This window comes from Corythoichthys intestinalis, chromosome 1 (assembly GCF_030265065.1).
Source record: "Corythoichthys intestinalis isolate RoL2023-P3 chromosome 1, ASM3026506v1, whole genome shotgun sequence".
In the NCBI taxonomy this organism is placed as follows: Eukaryota; Metazoa; Chordata; class Actinopteri; order Syngnathiformes; family Syngnathidae; genus Corythoichthys; species Corythoichthys intestinalis.
Genome location: NC_080395.1, coordinates 44,189,135 through 44,211,536, shown reverse-complemented (window position 1 = coordinate 44,211,536; position 22,402 = coordinate 44,189,135). Strand labels below are relative to the sequence as shown.

Genomic DNA, 22,402 nt, shown 5'->3' with positions numbered 1-22,402 from the left:
TTGACAGTGTATCAAATACTTGTTCTCCCCACTGTATATGGTGGGGTAGTATGGCGAGAGGTAAGCTTATTATTCATCTAACTGAAAATAGAAAAACTTTTAGAAACGAGTGTGCAGACTAATTGGACCTCTATTTTATCAGTACTTTAGGGCTTCAAATATAACTTCAATGTAGTGATGCGAGGGGCAGCACCTTCCGTAAATCATATAGAGGAGAGGACAGCTAACATTTGTCTATTGGCTGTTATTAAATGTCTATCTGTCAATGCCTCACTGTCAGCTTCTGCTACTTAACTTCTATTCACACATATTCTATGTGCAATATTTATTTACGTGCAATATTAATGTGCAATATTCAATGCCTTCACTGTCAACTGCTGCTACTTCAATTATTTGCACTGCCTGAACATAGGACTACCTCATACATATTTTATATTTATTTAGATTTTATACTTTTATTCTTGCAAGCCACTTTCGCGATTTTTACTTGTCCTGAACTCTAAAGGGAGATGCTCCACAATTTCATTGTACAACTGTATAATGACAATAAAGGGCTATTCTATTCTATTCTATTCTATTCTATTCTATTCTATTCTATTCTATTCTATTCTATTCTATTCTATTCTATCCCATGACACATGAGTTGGAGGTAATGAAAGAACAGCACAGCAGTACTGTTTTGTTTTCTATCAAGTTTTTTTTTTTTTTTTGTCACCATGGCATGGTTGGATATGGTAAACCATAACCTGGCTTTTTTTGTACAACAATGTGTATCGCTAAAATAGCTGGCGTGACAATAAGGTGCACGATGACCTATCAACAAGGATGCAACATGGTCTGGAAGACCATGGATTGGATAGACACAGCCACTGGTACACTTTCAGTCACTTTCTTGATGACTTGTGGATCTGTTTTTTGGGCACCATGTTTGTGTGCACATATATACATAAAATATCACATGCAGTTTACTGAAATTACAGGGAAGCGTTATGCAGCAACCCTCAATATCGTGTCCCTGCACAGGTGTTGAAATACATACATATTGCGTCTGTTGCAGCAGTAATCTGTGTAGCTATCTTATTCACTACAACCCGTCAGTTTGCCGTGGGGACTGCAATCTTTGATATAAGTCCTTGTAATGTCAACACACTTTTGGTGTGGTGTGCAGTGGGTGATGTTTTGAAAATTTTGAGTCCTAACATGTTTTTCTTGTCTGTGATGAAGTCATGCGGAGAAGACAGCTCACACAGATACAACAGACAGGCTAACGGATGCACCCCCCCCCCCCCCCACACACACACACACACATAAACAACTTGGAATTCCAGACAATAGTGGGCATTGGGCGATTATGGAAAAAGTAAGAAGCGTGATTATTTGAATTTATATTGAAATCAGGATTAACAAGCATTATTCAAGTTATGTTGGACCTAAGGTCAGGGCATTATCCAAGCATTGCTTCATCATGCCAGGGGAGAAAACGGGGGTCTTCTCCAACAAGTTTTATTGATTAGCGCTCTCCAAATTTTTTTTGTTTAGATGAGTGGTGCAACGAAATGAAATTCTTGGCTGAAATCCAAAATCAAAAATGAGGAAGCCAAGGCTGAAAACTGAAACTAAAAAGCTAAAGCTCTCGCTAAGCAGTACAGAAGCCCTTGTAAATGGGGAGCAGTCCACAAGGTTGATAGTAGATGGCTGGATAGAGTTTGTGGTTTTGCTTACTTAATCAACACATTCTGTTTTGGCTCCATTTATATTGCTCTAAAAAATAAATAAATAAAAGTATTTCAGACCGAAACTGAAACCAAGTTTAATCATTTATTTACTTTTAAGGGGGGGGGGCAGTAAATATTTCCAGATTTCTGTAGTCCTCAATCTTCAGGACTAAAGCAATTTTACTTAAGTTTCATTTCAGCGAAAAAAGTCAATGCATACAGTCCCTGACAAAAGTCTTGTCGCTTATCCATTTTGTAAAAACATTTGCATAACCTGACTTTTAATTATTCAATTGGTTTCGGAAATTGCTCATATGAAAGCTAAGACCCTCCCAAATGATGTTGAATGGACAAAAATATATTTGTTTAACTGAAAAAAGATTTATCATTTAATGAAGACATTAAGGTCAAATTTTGGCAAGAGAAAAGTTTTGTCGCCTACAGAAAGTATTGTGAAAATTGAACAAAAAATGTACTTCAAATCCAAAAATATGTTACATAACATTAGCGAATTAAGTAGTGGTGCTGTGAGATCCAAATGTAATATTTTGTATGACTTCCAAGGGCTTGAAGGACTGCATCCATGCGGTTCGGCAAGGATTCATACAATTTATTGATGAAGTCATCAGGAACATCGCAGAAAGCAGTCTTGCATGCCTCCCAGAGTTCATCTGTATGACTAGATCTGGTCCTTAGGTGTGAGGTCCCTATTAATTATGACTACTATCAAATGTATGGCTTGTGCTACATTGCTGACAAGTACAGTAAATGCCTGAGACCATAACTGTGTCATTGATGGTTCTTGTAAGTTTTGTTTAATGTAACATATGGTCAGTCTAGTACTGGAAGTGGCTGCCTTTTGAGTCATTTGGTTTGAAAATATCAAAAGAGGGTTTTGGTAAAGTCATAGGTATGGAATTTTTATTCCTTCTCGAGTTGTCTTAACTTTAGTTTGACTTATAAAACTTAGCAGTATAAAAATCATGTCTTTTAGGAGTAGGAACCTCTTGGTACCTCACAATACGATAAGATTTGCGATACAAAGCTCACGATAATGATGATCTGACGATATGGTTATACAACGCCAGGAAATCATCGATATGTCACCATTTCGATATTTTGTCACACCCCTAATGTCTTTTCAAGCTTTGTAGTTAGGGATGAGAATCGAAAACCGGTTCTTATAGAGAACCGGTTCCGTGAGTTCCGATTCCATGGAATCGTTTGGCAATTTATTTAACGATTCTGTTATCGATTGCATTCAGCATGATTTGCGTTTCGAAATTTACGCATGTTATACATAGTCGATTTGGCAAGCAAGGCTACACAACTGCTCATGGAGAGACTTATCATCAAGTGTAACCTGGAGAGAGTTGTTGACGAGTGAATTTGCAGTCACTTTCACAGGCCCAGTCATTATTCATGAGACTACTTAAAGAAATGGTGATTTTTCCAAAAAAGTCTTTTAATGGGTGTAGTCTATCGTATTCTTCGTCGAATACTCTATCAGAAAAATATAACATAATGCATCTAAAATAATCCTAAACAATTTTATTAGCAATTTAAATGCTCCTGTTAGAAAGATTCCATGGGTATGCCTTCGTTCCCATAGCAACCAGTCAGTTTATTCCTGTTATTGTCCTACGCCATGCGCGCTGCGTATTCTGGGACCGAGAATAGGCGTAAGGTGCGCATTTCGAGCAGAGGACTGCCACCTGTTAGAGGAAGTATCTGTGGGTGTCCATGAACGAATGTATTTCCTCTTCATGCCATAAAATTCTTATAAGTTAAAGCCGTTATCACCACGACCGTTTCGTGTTTTTACTGTTACGTCGGCTGGTTGCTGCCGCTCGTTCTCGTTGCGTCGAGGAGAGCGTTGTTTACATTATATTCGCACATTTGTGTTAAGAGGGAATGTGTTAGTTTAGCATCTAAGATGATGTTGTACATCCACATGAATGGAAAGTGCTTAGTTTTCGCCACTTTTATGACCAAGATGACCGCACATGCACGCAGCGTGCTTCCGGTTTGTGCGCGCGTGCTCCCCCCCCCCCCCCCCTTTTGTGTAATTATAATGTGCGAGTCGTGTATGTGTGTTATTGACTGCTTTACATTCAATTTGCATCGTTTATTGCACCAGCACTAATATGATGTAATTTTCCTTCCTTTCAGAACCACACATATACCCACACATTCCAGTCTTCTTCCACACACATACAAATACATCAACATCTTTCCACGCATGCTCTCATCTGCTCATTGAGTGATTGTCATATCAAGTGCCATTGCCTGTATATAGTTGTGCCTGTTGCCAAGTTGGATTAAAAGTGCCAAAGACCAACTCCACTTTCCGCTCCTTGTGTTCTAACCGACACCCCGAGGTGAATGAACCATAAAACATATTGAACCCAGAACCTCATACAGTCCATTAGTCCAAATTAGAATCGATAAGGAAATCGATAAAGAATCGAATCGTTAAGCAATAGCAATAATGGAATCTGAATCGTAAAAATCTTATTATTTCCCATCCCTATTTGTAGTGCTTATCTACTGTCTAATGTCTTAATGAATTTAATCCTTATTGAAAATAAAATGAAGGATGAAATAGAGCAGGGCGGTAAACCGAAAATTTACCGTCACCGAAATTCTTAACGATGACCGACGTAATTTTGACCATGTCGGTAAATTCGGTAAATTAATAAAACAAGAAAATATAGTCTTTTCATCCCGCTTTGATTCTGTGTTGTTCGTCTATGTTCATTCCCCTTTAAGAAAGCAGTGAATGTGCTTACGTAGGGAGTCACGTGATCATCAGTAAGCCAATCAAACAAAAGCCCAGTAAGCTAACGCTAGCAGCTAACGCTACAAGCAAAACGTGATGGAGTGTGGCTTAAGGGAGGTTCACCAAACTTTCAACCGACATTTAGTAGACTCTTGGTGGCATCCAGACGGGCTTTCACCCGCTGTCCTCCTTTGTTCTCACGATTTCCGGAGATGGTGCTTTCAGTGCTTTCTACTGGTAGCGAGGCTAACGCTAGCTAGCGGCTAACGCTACAAGTGAACGTTATGGAGTCGGATAGCGGCTCTAACATGGTCGAAACGGCTGAACTTAATGAGTGGATTGGGCACGGACTGCATCTAGCAATTACTATGTGGCTTTATTTTGTATCTGTCTGTGTGTGTGATTCCTCTGATAGCTTTTGTGATGGTAAAGCATTCAGCATAAAGTACAATCCAACGGCAAAACTTATAATGACCGAGAAATGGCCCCAGCTATTTTTATTGTGCGTGCATTTATTAAAAAATGCACTGGGGGGGAAAAAACCCTTAAACCATAAAGTAAACACTTGTATTTAATAATTATGTCACAGCAGCCATTAACAATAAGTTGTCTTTTTGAAGTGTACTGTTCAAGCTCATTTGTGTTACAATTACATGTTTGCATAGGCATATTGATTTTGACAATGTACATTGTTCAAGTCATACACGCTGTTATAAATGTTCATACTTGAATTCTTATTGCTTACAATACATTTTTATAAACTTAATGTTTAGACTGCATGTACAATTTTTAAATACAGTATATCAAATTGAATGCTGGTAAATAAATCAACAAGAAATAGTCAATCTGTATTTCATGCATTGATTCAGATTTTCAAATTATATAACAGTCCGCTTGGGCGAATTTATCGGCATTTATCGTCATCGAGATAAATCTGCTCAATTTATCGTGATACATGTTTAAGGCCATATCGCCCAGCCCTAGGATGAAATTCCAAAAGGGAAGGAAGTAGGCAATATTTCTTCCAGGTTTAGTCAGTGTTTTGTGTATGCATGGGAGTGTTTTAAAGGCATCTTAAAGAGGAATAAGCGGTGCCATGAATTCAACCCACAAGGGCCCCAACCCCTTCATTGATTGGCACTGAATTTGAGTTTTGGCATTCTATCTTTTGTTAGGTTTTGTTTTCCTCAACCCCCCAATCTCATGTCCGTCCCCCACCTTCTCTTCATCATCTCTTGCCTTTTCTGTGTCTGTCGGCAGATGAGTTTGTCTCTTTGTCTGGATTCAGTCAGACACTGCGTCACCTCCTGCATACAGACACACAGACACTCACAGATAACATCATAGTGGCAAAGACGAGGGAGGGTGAAGAGACAGATGTACAGACACGGAGGGGGGAGGGGGCATCTCCCACACATCAATCACCAGACTGTGTGAAGCTTGCTTGTTGTGCTAGTTCATAGTTCAGCGCTCAGACGCACTCGAGCAGTGCAAACAAACTAGGATCTATGGGAAAAGTGCCCAAACTGAATTCACACATCCACTTTATTTGGTCTGTGGCCAAGTAGCAGAATGGTAAACTACCTCGAGATGTGTGTTGACCGTTTGGGTACCTGTTTGGGTCAGTATCAACTAACCATAAGCCTTCATTACAGGGAAATACAATGCCGAGTATAAATGACCTTCATTTGAAAGACTGATAATGGAGAAAATGTTTGAACTAAAAGCATTGATAAAATGGCCCCTTCCTTTAAATACTAGTTTTTTTCCACTGTTACACTTCCGGAAACAAAAAAAAAAAAATCAATTAAAAAAATACATAGAAGACAAGTGTTTTTTGCTTTGAAATAAGACTGAAAAAGTGGGGGTTTTCTTATAGACTTATAGTCTTATAGACCCTACTCACATGATGTCACAACCACGCCCCCGCGCCATATTGTCCGTCAACTCGTCAATGTTGATGCATTACCGCTACGTAAATTCCTCCTATTATGGCGTGTTTTTCTGCTCGTTAACATTAATATTCAAAATGGTGAAGGCGTGTGTGGCGGTCGGTTGCAATAACAGAGAAGATAGACGGAGAGACTTGAAGTTCTACCGGATTCCGAGAGACCCGGAGAGGAGAGCGAGATGGGCTGCTGCAATTCAACGGGAAAACTTGGCTCCAAACGATTACCACAGATTATGTAGTAGTCATTTTATATCTGGTAAGATGCATTTAATATATATTTAGAGGGTTTTGGGCTGACAACCACAATTAAGATCATTGCTAGGCTAATCGCCGACAAGATACACTCAGACGTTGTGAATGAACTACCTGAAAATATATAATTATAAGGGGATAATAAGACAGTTGTCATACAATTAATTTACAATTTCACTATTGAGGTCAAAAGCCAAAAAATAAATTCAACTAGGGACAATCTGGAGTAGTGCTATCGCACTTCATATTTATTACATATTATATATGTATGTAGTGAGAGTGCTATCGCTAAACCATATAAACATTAAAAGCCCTAGCTCCATTGACAAATGACATGAAATACATTAGACTTGACAGTGGATGTTAGCAAGAACAAAAGATTTTGAATTGAAAATTTCGTAACTCACCTTCCTGAGCACAAGATAGATTCCTGCCGAATTTTCGTGGACGAGGACCTGTTTCACCCAACCAGCAACGAAGTATTTATAAGCCTCCAAGCTCTTAAAGTTTTTCAAGCTTTCGTGAGAATAGGCTGATTTTGTGTGGACAAGATAGTTGTAAATATCAGGGTAGCAGATGTCAGGCAGAGACGGCGAAGACAGCGGGTCGAAAAACTTCGATTTAGGCATCAAATATGGATCTGGCGAATGGATAAACTAAAGCTTTTCCACATAACGCCTTTTATGCAACGCATCCAATGAGTTTACAGTGTCAGATAACACCGGGGCTTCCATGAATTGTTCTATAAATTGCACGACTAATTGAAACCATTGAGAATAGGGCTAAAAAATGACTGACAATATGGCGGCCGGATACAGCGACACGTCATTTTGTGACATAGGTGAGTAGGGTCTATATTCGCGGTCTAGACGTTATACCCATTCACGATGCTAGATGGCACCAGATATCATTGAAGCGATGTTCTTTCATGACATATCTCAGCTACTGTCAAGTTTAACCAGTTTGCATTATTTTATTGCAATGTTTTTCCTTATTCAGATTTGTTTCAAGACTACAGTTACAGTTAGACTTCACTTTGATGGTTAAGGCAATTATTGCAATTTTGTTGTTTTATCACAATAGATCAGGGGTCCCCAACCTTTTTTGCACCACGGACTGGTGTGATTTGGGTCTTTTTTTCACGGACCGGTGTCCTGTCAAATTTTGCACCCTTATAAAATTTTGCTCCCAAAGCTTTTGTGGCGGTGAAAAAAGCCCTCTTTTATATTCAGTTGGACTCTCAATGTTATCCAATGGTGCCAAAAAACTATTTACATCATAAACATACATGTGCAACACGGAAATGGCGTAAATTAATGCTTAACGACACGGCGAAGTCGTTAAGTGAGAGGGCTACGTGCAGTTGTTGTGTGCACCTAACATGGCAAACGTAAGTTAATATTTCTTTCTTTAAAGAAAGTTTGTAGTGTGTACTTTGGAATCGCTGCATTCGCAGTCCTTTTTAACGTTACGCGCATGCCAACCTTGTCAGAACACCCACAATGTGCGGCAGAAAAATACAGCAAATATAAAATAGCATTTGTTTTTAGCCCCGTCGTGTTAAGTGCAGGGAAAAAGTACAACTCACCCGCTGAATCAGTGGGAGGCCTGAGTTTGCTTTGTTGAGACGAGATGGTCCCAAGATGGGAGAGTGAGAGAAGCTAGCATCACAAATACACGATGTTGGAAATTGTAGCACAGTTTTCCGCGCGCTCCTGGCGATGTCAGGATATTCCGAAATGACTTTAATCCAGCATTTTGGTAGAGTTGTTGTCTCAAATGTACGTTTAAGGTCGCCGTGATTTGCGATCTCTACAAGCTGATATTCCTGTTGCACAGACATGCTCGAATCACTCGATTTATTCACATAAGGGTCACGAATTCACTCCTTCGCAGTTCGTGGGATTTTAGTGATTGGGAAGTAGCATAAATTTTGTTTTCTTCGTGGTTGTAGGCACATCTTCTGGCTCGTCAGGTTCCCTTTTCCCCGTAAAAAGTCTGTCCAAAGACGTCTGTTATTCAGTCATTCTAGTGGGGGCTAATTATTTTCGGGAACAAATGTGATTGGCGACGACCTACGTCATACGTTATTATCGAGTCCAAGCGCGCATAGATATACAAAACGAGATTTAGTGCTAACAGCCCAATCAATGCATTTCTATGACGACCTCCTATCCTGTAGTTGTATATCTAGAGTAGACAGGGATATTAGTGTGTTAAGCGGCACAGGCCAAAGTCAATTGGCCAGAATGCAGTCGTTAATAAATTATTAATTATTTCTGCCCGGCCCGGTACCAAATGCGCCACGGACCGTCCGCGGCCCGGTCGTTGGGGACCCCTGCAATAGATTACTTTATTTACATTTCAAAAACCAGAAGCCATTCATTTTCGAATGTGATTGCACTTTAGTTAACATATTTAAAAGTTCTGATATTAAGATTTGAATGAGGCAAAAAACATGCTTTTTCTCTCAAATATATTGTTGTAATCATTTGTTTCAGATGTACTGTAATTATTTTCTGTATAAAAATTAATTTGGTGTTCAAAAAGTTTTTTCAAACTTGAGTCTTGAAAAAGAGGGAGTCATCTTATAATCAGGGCCGTCTTATATTCGGTATATTTCTGCTTGGATACGCATGAGAAAAGTGTCGTCTTTCTCTTTAAGTTTCAAGAGGTGGAAAGAGAAGTTTAGCAGGGTCAAGTGCATTCCTAGAAGAGACGAAGGAGTTAAAAGGAGTCGCATATGGGCAAAGCGCAAGCCGCCCCCTCAGAGCTGCCCGCGTCGATATGGAAGTGGTGGGAGCCGCACATGAGGGCAGCCAGGCTGTTTAGTGTGTGGGTGGTAGTGAGAGAAGAAGAAGAAAGAGGAAAAAAAGAGTGCAACCTACTTCTCTCCCTGTGGGACTGCAGTATATATCTTGCTGTATGTGCATGTGAGGCAGTGGCGGGGGGTTGGGATGCAAATGATGTGTGCACGTATCTCGGCGGGCATCATATTCATTATGTGCCGGTGCAGGACAGCCGCTGGATTTGCTTCTATGGTGGATTTAGAATGTCGCACTTAAAGATGTGGCACTGGCTAGTTTTTATTTTCTCTGTGATGAATGGAATTTTATAGTCTCTAAGGAGAAGCCTGTACGTGCTACTGTTTCAAGGGATCACTGGCGCATGCACATGTGGTGAAAAATTAATGAGTTCTTATGGTAAATAAGGCGGTAAAGACGGATTCGATGTTGCTATGGAGATGAAGAGCCTTGTGTCATTGTTTTGTAACTGAAAACATTTTTGGCATGTTAAACTCCATCTAATCATTATGGACCATCATCATAAAAAGTGAGCTTGCATTTCACTTTGCCTGTCACGCTTGAATTTTAAAAAGCTTTTAAAATACAATACTAAAGGATGGAAGATGGATTGTTCTGTTGACGTAACCTGTGCCAAATTTGCAACTTTTCTGACAAAATAAAAAGACCAAAAACATTGATTTACCAAGAAACATGGAGTAAACACACTGTGCTAAATACTCATGCTACATAAAGTACTGTATTTTACGGACTAGAAGTCACTTTTTTTTTTTTTTTTTTGTAATTTGGCTGCATACTTATACCCTGGTGCGGAGAGTTGTTCTTAAGCAACACTCAAGATGAAGACTTTTAATGGATTTGGTAGTGATTTGGAGTGAGCTCGAGATTGTGGTAAACAAGTTGTGTTGTAGAGGCTATGGTTAGTTGTTATGTTAAAAGATACCTATTTAGACTGTGGTTCTCCATTTTAGTGCTATTGCCACAATGTATGTTTTTTCTTGGACTCTGACCAAATAAAATTCCCAGCAAAAATGCAACGTATACCGGTACTAAGGTACGACTTTTAGTCCAAAGAATTTTGAGTTTGACACTTGGACGTACAGACGTGTTCCAACAATTAATTGATGTTTCTTTTCGTCCCCCCTCTTTCTCCAGGGCCATTCCACACTTCTGGCATCACAGGATTTCAGCATACAATTAATATGGACGGAAGGGACGAGTTCACCGAAGACAGTGAGTGTTGCAGCAACAACTCGCAGGAAGTCCTCGGACAGGAGAGCATCTCAGGTATAGGATGGCGTCGGCAGATGGGGCGGGCAAAATTAATGGCGCTGAGGGGGTGTTAGTGATAGTAAGCCCTGCCCTGTGCTCTGTTGTCCCGTTTGTATTGATAGGGCTGTGTTTGCCTCCATAGAAGACAGTGAAAGCGACCCGGACTCTTCGTCCAACACCTCGGCCGACGACCACATGACTGCCAAGAGGGCTCCGTGCCGCCTGCAAGGAGCGGGAGTCAAAGAGGTGAGAGGGATGCAATAAAGTGATTTGGGGGTCATTTCCACTCCATAGAACGCACCTTACTGTAAGCCTCAGGTGTCCACATTTTAATATGCGATATTTACATAGATATGTCTGACAGAGCGATTTGATTGATCAAAATGTCTTTATTAACCAAATTAACATCAATACGCAGCGTTGCGTCAACGTCATTCACATGCAGCTGCCTGTTAGGGGAGCAAAATAACTTTACAACCCACATTAAAGAATGACACCTCTGTCATGGCCCTTGGTGGTCTGTATAATTTAAACTGGCACTTTTCAATTTCGAGGACGTTGGTTGGAACCCTGCCACACAAAAAAAACACTACAAATGTACTGCCTGCTTTACGGCATAGGTCACTTCAGCCTTTCCCCACTCATTACATTGTCCTAAGATATAGTTTAGACACAAATGTAGTTTAGGCAAGGCAAGGCAAGGCAAATTTATTTATATAGCACAATTCAACACAAGGCAATTCAAAGTGCTTTACATCACATGAAGATCATAAAAATCACATTTAAATCAACACAACGTAGAAACGAAGACAAAAGATCGCATTTAATCACAGAATAAAAATAAATAAATAAAATAAAAATAAAACAAAAACTACTACAAATAATAATAATTGAAATCAGCAATGGAGATAAAAACAAGAGGAATAGAAAGCAGGTAGATTGAAATATATAGACAGTTATAGATATGCAGTGCTAAACAAAAGCGTTTTTAGCCCTGATTTAAAAGAGCTAACAGTTTGAGCATACTTCAGACGTTCGGGTAACTTGTTCCAGAGGTGAGGAGCATAATAACTAAATGCTGCCTCACCCTGCTTGGTTCTTGTTCTTGGAACATGCAGAAGACCGGTTCCAGACGACCTTAGGGGTCTAGATGTCTCATAGGACTCTAACAAGTCAAGCATGTATTTTGGTCCAAGGCCATTAAGTGTTTTGTAGACGAGCAGTAGTATTTTATAGTCTATCCTTTGACTTACTGGAAGCCAGTGTAGCGATTTCAAAACTGGTGTAATGTGGTCTAGCTTCCTTGTATTTGTGAGGACTCTGGCTGCAGCATTCTGTACCAGCTGCAACTTCCTGACTGATTTTTTATCAAGACCTGTAAATATACCGTTGCAATAGTCCAATCTGCTGAAAATGAATGCATGCATAAGTTTTTCCATGTCTTGTTGAGTCAGAAGCCCCTTAATTCTGGTTATATTTTTTAGGTGGTAATAAGCGGATTTAGTGACGGACTTTAAATGGCTATCAAATTTTAGGTCTGAGTCAATAATTACGCCAAGGTTTCTGACTTGATTTGTAGCTGTAAGTGACATTGTGCTAAGTTGGCTGCTTATCTTTGACCTTTCCTTTTTTGGCCCAAAAATGATCACCTCTGTCTTCTGCACATTTAACTGGAGAAAATTCTGGCACATCCATTCATTGATTTGATGAATGCATTTGCTCAGGGTGACTAAGGGACTATAATCATGTGGGGACACAGAAATGTACAGTTGTGTGTCATCTGCATAGGCGTGATAGGAGATGTCATACTGTTCCATTATCTGAGCTAAGGGAAGCATATAGATGTTAAATAAGAGTGGTCCAAGAATTGACCCTTGAGGGACTCCACACGTGAATTTGGTTCGTTCTGACTGATGGTTTCCGATTGACACAAAGAAATCCCTATCATGTAGATAGGATGTGAACCACTGAAGAATAGTGTCAGTAAGCCCTACCCACTGTTCCAATCTGCTGAGTAGTATGTTGTGATCAACCGTGTCAAATGCGGCGCTGAGATCCAATAGTAGCAGAACAGATGATTTGCCTGCATCGGTATTCCGACGAATATCATTTAGGACTTTGATAAGCACAGTCTCGGTGCTGTGTTGTGGTCAAAATCCAGACTGAAATGAGTTAAAAAGATTGTTTTGCATCATATAATTCTGGATCTGTTCGAACACAACCCTTTCGATAATTTTCCCCAGGAATGTCAGATTTGATATTGGCCTGTAATTACTAATGGTTGAGGCATCCAGATTAGGTTTTTTTAGGAGAGTTTTTATTACTGCAGTTTTTAAAGTCTGAGGAAACTCTCCTGTTTGGAGAGAAGTATTTATAATCTGAAGTATGTCTGGGGCTATGCAATGAAAAACAGTTTTGAAAACGTTTGAAGGAAGGATGTCAAGGCAGCATGTTGTGGGCTTTAATTTCGACACAATTTCTGTTAAAGTGGCATAGTCCAAGAGGCTAAACTGTCTAAGATTGACGTGGGGGACATTTCGGGAGGCATTTAGTGTAACATTTGTTAATCTGGAGTTGCACACAGTCTGTCTAATCTTTAATACTTTGTGTGTAAAGAATGCTGCGAAATTATTACAGGACACCTCAGATGCCAATTCCTGAGGTATTGATGCTTGTGGATTTGTCAGTTTGTCAACAACAGAAAATAGTGTGCGGGTATTGTTAGTGTTTCTACTAATGATCTCTGAAAAATATGACTGTCTAGCATTTTTCAGTTCCTGGTTGTATTTGCGAAGACTGTCTTTGTAGATATCATAAAAAACTAGGAGTTTGTTTTTTCGCCATCTGCGTTCTGCTCGTCTACAAACTTGCTTTTGTTTTATAGCTAGTATGGCATTTCTCCAGGGTGACCTCTTCTTTCTTGACAAAGATTTTGTCTTAATCGGGGCAATAGTGTCAATTACAGTCATCACACTGGAACTGAAACTATTTACAAGTTCTTCCACTGGAGCTATTGTAGGGGTTAATGGTGAGGCATAGGCCTGTGTGAATAACGCACAAGTGTTATCACTTATGTAACGCTTCCTGATCACCTCTGTTTCCCTTTTCAGAGGATGGACAGGGGTGGTCATTTTAAACATAATGCAGTAGTGATCAGACAGAGTAACATCATTCACTGTGACCTCAGAGATGTTAAGACCTTTGGATATTATTAAATCCAGTATGTGCCCTCTGTTATGTGTTGGAACTGTGACATGCTGAGATAAACCAAATGTATCCAAAATATTTAAAAGCTCTATAGCACATCCTTCTTCAGGATTATCAACATGAATGTTAAAGTCACCCACTAGAACAACACAATCAAAGTCCATGCAGACAGAAGACAGCATTTTGGTAAACTCATCAAAAAACATTGTGTTATACTTTGGTGGTCTGTAAAGTGTTACCAAGGCAGCTCTGCAAGGGCTTTTTAGCTGAATGACAATATATTCAAAGGAATCAAACTGACCACATGAAATATTTGTGCATTGGAAACTGTCCCTGATCAGACTGGCAACCCCACCTCCTTTCTTATGGGTTCTTGGCGCACTAAAGAAATTGAAGTTTGTGGGGGTTGCCTCAATCAGAACTGTCGAGCTCTTATCTTTATCTAACCAAGTTTCTGTTAGGAACATCATGTCAAGGTTATGTTTGCTGATAAAATCATTAATTAAGAAAGATTTGCCAGCTAAAGATCTTATATTTAGCAGAGCCAATTGGAGATGCCAGACTGGATTCACTGGTGAGTTTTGGGAATGACATACTATGCTTAACAGGTTGGCAGAGTTGATTGAACGTTTTTTATTTCTCACCAATCTAGCCCTTTTTGTGTTGTTTATCACCACTGGGATTGTTGAGCATACAGACTGTACTCCATAGGGCCCTGGCTTTTGCTGGGACAGAACAGTCTTTGTAATGTTGTCACAGCCTGGACCCAGTGCATATCATATTGGTGTCGCAAACATGGCTTCCTCCATAGAAGGATAATACCGTGTAGTTCCAGAGTTGTAGTGCTTTGGCTTTGCCCCGAGAGAATTCCAGGGGAGGCTGGTTAGTTTAGTCCGACTGCGGGCGACTGGGAGATCAGGACTTTAAGGCTAAGTTCATACCGCAGGTCTTAATGCACAAATTTGATTTTTCTCCATATGTTTTTTTAGCGTGCCCGTTCAGACTACCTATGTCCATTGAGCCCGTTCAAGTATTATGTATCCGCTCACAGTCCGACACACACTGAGCAAACTGACCCGCATGCTCAGAAGCATCAAAACAAATGACTACACATGCTGGAGCTACGTCATTCTAGGGTGATCCTATTTTGATTTTCAAAAAGAGGACACGAATAACAGACATAAATAAGCCCCGTTTAGTCTTCTATTCGAAGTTTATTTGCATTGATTAAACGCTTGCACACATTGTCAGTGCACTGTCCCCACCATCCCATTTTATATTTCTTATGACTGTTGTCAAGCCCGCCTTTTTCCCAAAAGCCGAGTTCAAGCTCGTCACTAGCGCTAATGCACAGCTCAATTGTTGCTGTAGCTCCCTGCCTAACTCGTTCTTTACTGACGTCATTGCTGCACGAATTCCGACTTGGGAGAATTGACAGTTCAGACCGCAGCCACATTCTGGAAAAATGTGGCCCAGATTTGATTTTAAACACATACGAAACTTACCTAGATCAGATTTTAAATGGAACACTTAAATTCGATGTCCCGTTCAGGTCATTAAGTTAATACCTCTCGAGTTGAATAACCATGAAAAAATCGGATTTGTCCATTAAGAACTGCAGCATGCCGATCGATCGGGTCCGATCACGTCATTTTCAAAGTATCGGAATCGGCGAAAAAATATCGGCCATGCCTTTAAAAAAATTTTTTTTTTTTTTTTAATTGTTTTCTAATTGTATTTAACGTTACAGACATAATATGTTACACTCATCCAGAGTCTTTAGTTTAGGCTTAAGGTAGGGTTATCAAATTTATCCTGATAATGGCGGTAATTCATTTTTTTAAAAAATGTATCACGTTAAAATATTTAACCCAATTAATGCATGCACTGCACGACCCACTCACGCATTGTCGCGCTCAATCTCTAATGGCGCCGTTTTACCTATATAGAGAAATAAAAGGTAGCGTAAAATGAGTAGAGTGAATTTTGGCAGCCTTTGGAGCCTTTTTTTAATTGGCTAAAGCCTTACAATCCCTGACCCTACGATTAGAAATATCATGGGAAGCAATGTGGGGAAGCAAGGTAGCAATTGATCTTTTTCTTAACGCCTTATGTTATTTCCCAATGCAGAGAAGCTATATAATAATAATAATAATAATACATTTTATTTGTAGAGCGCTTTTCAAACACACAAAGACGCTTCACAAGAGACATGGAATCACAGTACGATAAAAAGGTATTAAAAGGATAAAAAATTAAAAGCACAATAAAAAGAAGTAAAAATATGACAGCTAGGGGTTATGGTGGGTAAGAAAGAGTGAACAGGTGTGTTTTCAGTCTAGATTTGAAAAGTGATAGAGTAGATATGCTGCGGAGATCAGGGGGTAGGGAGTTCCAGAGCTGGGGGGTGCAATGACTAAAAGCTCTGGAACCAAAGGTGGAGAGGCGGACACGGGGGACGGAGAGGGGAGGAATAGTGGTAGAGCGAAGTGAACGGGTTGGATTGTTTAGACGGAGAAGATCGCAAAGGTAGGGAGGGGCCAGGGCATAGAGTATTTTGAAGGTGATGATGAGGATTTTGTAATTGATTCTTTGTTTGACGGGAAGCCAGTGAAGTTGACGGAGGAAGGGGGTAATGTGGTGTGTTGCGGGGGTTCGTGTGCTGAGTTCTGGAGGAGCTGCAGTTTCTGGAGGGACTTGTTAGGGAGACCGAAGAGCAGTGAGTTGCAATAATCGAGCCGGGCGGTTATTAGATTACAGACCAGTGTGGTAGCGGTATGGCAGGTGAGAGAAGGGAGGAGGCGACAAAATGTTGCGAAAGTGGAAATGGGCTGATCTGGTGATGCTGTTGATATGTGACCGGAAAGAAAGTGTGCTGTCGAGGATGACACCCAGACTCTTAACCTGAGAAGAAGGAGAGATCGGTAAATTGTTGATTGTAATAGAGAACTTATGGACATTAGAGAGCGTTGCGGTGGTACCAACTAAGATATATCAATTGGTAGCACTATGCACAGTCATGGTTCCACTTCCCATCATGCATTTGGGCATGGCTACAGTATCATTTACTGAAAGCTCAACAAATAAACTAGATGGCAATATTTAATCTCAATATACAAAGTCACAAGTCTTTTTATCCGTGGATCCCTCTCACAGAATGTTAATAATGTAAATGCCATCTTGAGGATTTATTGTCATAATAAACAAATACAGTACTTATGTACTGTATGTTGAATTTATATATTCGTCCGAGTTTTATTAATTTTTTTTTCTTAATGCACTGCCAAAATGTATATGATCGGGAAAAATTATCGGGAATGATTGGAATTGAATCGGGAGCAAAAAAAGAAATCGGATCAGGAAATATCGGTATCGGCAGATACTCAAACTAAAACGATCGGGATCGGATCGGGAGCAAAAAAACATGATCGGAACAACCCTAGTATGAACTTGCCTGGAACTCTAGACACACCTCTGTTCCAGCGATAGAAGTATGATGCAAGTATGAACCTAGCCTATGATACTTGCACAGGACCTCATTGGAAATGCGGTCTGCTGTTAAGCAAAACACTTCCGTGTTTGTCCACTGGTGTCGCCAAAATCACTGTAAAGTGTTGCGTAAAATAACAGCTCACTGGAATTACAAAGAAGAAAAAAAATCCTTTTTACCTTGATTTCTCAGCTCCTAGTACTTCGTGAACTAGGTTAAGTGCTCGCATAGTAGTTTTGTCATAGCACACTGTCACTATCTGTCTAACCACTGATGCCAAATCTTAAACTATTCTGTAACGGCATCAAACATAAAGCGGCACTTTTGTCTTCAATTCCCTTCTTCTTGTTCCCTTCCCTCTGTGTGCTTGATGAAAACAGATAACCAGTAATCTTGTGTTGGGGGCTAGCATAGGGGCCTTATAGCCATCCTTTTCAAATCTCTCACCACCCATACTTAGCCTTAAATTGTTGTTCTGTTGCGGTCCACATCATCAGATGGAGCCGTATTCATTGATGAAATCCCCAGAGCTTTTGATGAAGTCTGACAAAGTGACTGGCAAGCTACTGTATACAGAATGTTGCCCCCCCTCTCCCCCCAGCATTGCCTCTCTATTAGGCAGATGACGGATACCACACTTTGAGAATCACTGTTTAAGACAATTGAAGACCAAGAGAGCACGCATGAAAAACTAGTGAAAGGTGAAAGCAACTCTTATAGCTGCGTGCCATCTGTTGGCAAGTGTTTTCTATTTCAGCATCACAGTGAGTCACATCTAAGATGCTACACAACAACATGTCCCTGCAGGTGAGTCATAGCGGTTCACTTGCACGTTTAACATGTCATGAAACGCCATTGCCTAAAAAACTTCAGGAAGTGGGTGAAACTGGCAGTGGGCCTCCTTCACCTTCAGAGAATTTGACACATTTTGGAGGGTACTGAACTGAAATGTTTCCAGAATGAAATTAAAACTACATTAGAGCTATAGCACCAAATGTCAGGAAAGTAAATTTTGCGGTGCAGATTGTAGTCTTTTAAGGATGCCTGTGCTTCTGCAGGAGAACGAGGACGGCTCTGATCACAGCAACAACTTTGTGTGTCCTCTGTGCACGCTGGACTTCAGCAGTCCAGAGAAGCTCATTTCCCATGTCTACCAGGTGAGGGATATACAGTCCTGTCCCTGCCACATTGTGATGATAATGGGTTTTCTCTGTGTTAAAACAGCACACAAGTCTAATGAACAACGCCAAAAGCTACGTGTGTCCCGTATGTGGACGAGCACTGAGTTCGCCGGGCTCGCTCGGACGTCATCTTCTCATCCACTCGGAGGACCGTCTGTCCAACTGTGCCGTGTGCGGGGCACACTTCACTGACACAGACAACTTCAACAGGTGCTTCTTAGCTTGTGCAAGCCGGCTGAATACAGAAGTGACACTCCACTATAGTAAATACCATATTTTTAGGACTATAAGGCTACGTTCATACTACAGGTCTTAATGCACGAATCCGATTTTTTGTCATATCCGTTTTTTTGGCGTGCCCGTTCAGACTGCCTTTATCCATTGAGACCGTTCAAGTATTACGCATGCGCACTAATTCGCAGTCCGACACGCGCTAAGCAAGAAGACCCGCATGCGCAGAACCATCAAAACAAATGACAGACGTCATCCGTCATTCCAGGGATATCATATTTTGCTTTTCAAAAGGTGGACACAAATAACAGACATAAATAATCCCCGTTTAGGCTTATATTCAAAGTTTATATGGATCGATAGCATGCACGCACTGTCCGTCCACGTCACACACACATACGGGCAGTTTGTCCCGACTCTCGGCCGTGGAGGCAATGTTGAAATATTGCTCACTTGGAACAGAGAGAAAACTGAACATTCTCAGGCTTATACTCAACCCATTTTTATTTTTTATGACTGTTTTCAAGCTCAGCCCTTCCTCAAACGCCGTGTTCACTGCAAGCTAGGCGCTAATAACGCACAGGTGCATCGCTACGGTAACGACTCTCTCGCTATTTGATGACGTAATTGCTGCATTAAATCCGATTTGCGGGACTGGACAGTACAGACCGCCGCGACAGTCTGGAAAAATGTGCCCAGATCGGATTTAGACCACATACGAAAGTGACCCAGATCGGATTTGAAATGGTCCCGTTCTATGCGACTTGTCACGTTCAGACCGTCAAGTTAGTGCCTCACTCGAGTCGGAAAAACACGAAAAAATCGGATTCGTGCATTAAGACCTGTAGTATGAACGTAACCTAAGTCTCACCTGAGTATAAATCGCACCAGCCATAAAATGCCCAACGAAGAGGAAAAAAACATATATAAGTCGCACCGGAGTATAAGTCGCATTTTTGGGGGAAATTTACTTGATAAAATCCAACACATTGAACAGATACAGTGGGGCAAATAAGTATTTAGTCAACCGCTAATTGTGCAAGTTCTCCCACTTGAAAATATTAGAGAGGCCTGTAATTGTCAACATGGTTAAACCTCAACCATGAGAGACAGATTGTGGGGAGAAAAAAAACAGAAAATCACATTGTTTGACTTTTAAAGAATTTAGTTGCAAATCATGGTGGAAAATAAGTATTTGGTCAATACAAAAAGTTCATCTCAATACTTTGTTATGTACCCTTTGTTGCCAATAACAGAGGCCAAACGTTTTCTGTAACTCTTGACAAGCTTTTCACACACTGTTGCTGGTATTTTGGCCCATTCCTCCATGCAGATCCCATCTAGAGCAGTGATGTTTTGGGGCTGTCGTTGGGCAACACGGACTTTCAACTCCCTCCGCAGATTTTCTATGGGGTTGAGACCTGGAGACTGACTAGGCCACTCAAGGACCTTGAAATGCTTCTTACGAAGCCACTCCTTTGTTGCCCTGGCTGTGTGATTGGGATCATTATCATGCTGAAAGACCCAGCCACGTCTCATTTTCAATGCCCTTGCTGATGGAAGGAGATTTTCACTCAAAATCTCTCGATACATGGCCCCATTCATTCTTTCCTTTACACAAATCAGTCATCCTGGTCCTTTTGCAGAAAAACAGCCCCAAAGCATGATGTTTCCACCCCCATGCTTCACAGTGGGTATGGTGCAATTGAGTATTATTTTTCCTCCAAACAAGAGAACCTGTGTTTCTACCAAAAAGTTCTATTTTGGTTTCATCTGACCATGACACGTTTTCCCAGTCGTCTTCTGGATCATCCAAATGATCTCTAGCGAACGGCAGACGGGCCTGGACGTGTACTTTCTTCAGCAGGGGGACACGTCTGGCAGTGCAGGATTTGAGTCCCTGGCGGCGCATTGTTTTACTGATAGTAGCCTTTGTTACTGTGGTCCCAGCTCGCTGGAGGTCATTCACTAGGTCCCCCCGTGTGGTTCTGGAATTTTTGCTCCCCGTTCTTGTTATCATTATGACGCCACGGGTTGAGGGCGGAGTTGAAAGTCTGTGTTGCCCAACAACAGCCCCAAAACATCACTGCTCTAGAGGAGATCTGCATGGAGGAATGGGCCAAAATACCAGCAACAGTGTGTGAAAAGCTTGTGAAGAGTTACAGAAAACGTTTGGCCTCCGTTATTGCCAACAAAAGGTACATAACAAAGTATTGAGATGAACTTTTGGTATAGACCAAATACTTATTTTCCACCATAATTTGCAAATAAATTCTTTAAAAATCAACCAATGTGATTTTCAGTTTTTTTTTTCCACATTCTGTCTCTCATGGTTGAGGTTTACCCATTTTGACAATTACAGGCCTCTCTAATATTTTCAAGTGGGAGAACTTGCACAATTAGTGGTTGACTAAATACTTATTTGCCCCACTGTATGTCATCTTGAAACGCAATTTAATATAATAATACAATAGAGAACAACATCCTTAATAAGTGTACAGTATGATGTTACATAATTCATGAAAAATGAAATGCGAATATACTGTGCTCACCAGGACGCTACGGCTCGTTCCTGGCTATAGACGGAGCTAAACTCCCAAATGACGATGCTGGACGTTCATATAATTTGCTGAATCAATTTCGTGCTCGATACCAAACAGGTTCGCGTCAACGTAAATAAATGATAATTAGGTGCTATTACAGCAATGACACAAATTGTTAGCATGCGTTCGCTAGCATTAGCACATCATTCAAACAACCACACAACTGGCTCTAAGTGTCCGATCACGGGTGGAAAACACACAGCAACAACAGAACAGATGATACACACAGGCGTTGCCTCTGTAGAGATATTTTACAAGCATAAACAATGAACGTAGGTTCGCAGCCGTGTCTCTCGCTCTCTCGCTCGCTCGCCCACTCGCTCAGAGACGCTGCTTAGCTGTCCGTCTTCTTCTGGCGTGTGAGCGCTCTTCTTCGAGTAAACAAGTGCGAGTGCGCCGCCACTTGGGTGTGAAAGCGTCACAAACTAAAAGCATGCATTTCAGTATTAAAAAGTCAGTAATACAATTGAACACACATTGCCAAAGGCAGAACGCGAACGTGGCCATAGCTATTAAGACTTATTCAGATAACTATAGCATAAAGAACATGCTAACAAGTTTACCAAACCATCAGTGTCACTCCAAAACACCAAAATAACATGTGAAATGATATCATAATGTGTTAATAATTTCACACATACAGTTGTGGTCAAAAGTTTACATACACTTGTGAAGAACATAATGTCATGGCTCTCTTGAGTTTCCAGTTATTTCTACAACTCTGATTTTTCTCTGATAGAGTGATTGGAACAGATACTTCTTTGTCACAAAAAACATTCATGAAGTTTGGTTCTATTATGACTTTATTATGGGTGAACAGAAAAAAGTGATCAAATCTGCTGGGTCAAAAATATACATACAGCAGCACTAATATTTGGTAACATGTTCCTTGGCCATTTTCACTTCAATTAGGC

At 40.6% G+C, this 22,402-nt stretch overlaps 1 protein-coding gene across 4 annotated transcripts in view; it reads left to right on the top strand.

Annotated features, from left to right (window-relative positions):
- The window catches only part of znf821 (zinc finger protein 821), a 31,227-nt gene that overhangs the window by 5,394 nt on the left and 3,431 nt on the right, over window positions 1-22,402 (top strand). For 2 of the 4 annotated variants that reach the window (XM_057852288.1, XM_057852139.1), the window contains exons 2-5: window positions 10,660-10,791; window positions 10,919-11,022; window positions 18,532-18,630; window positions 18,698-18,864. In XM_057852288.1, coding sequence (XP_057708271.1) covers window positions 10,660-10,791; window positions 10,919-11,022; window positions 18,532-18,630; window positions 18,698-18,864 — 502 coding nt within the window. Of the gene's footprint in view, window positions 1-10,659; window positions 10,792-10,898; window positions 11,023-18,531; window positions 18,631-18,697; window positions 18,865-22,402 lie in introns of all 4 variants that reach the window. The other 2 variants (XM_057852209.1, XM_057852361.1) reach the window with 2 other exon arrangements.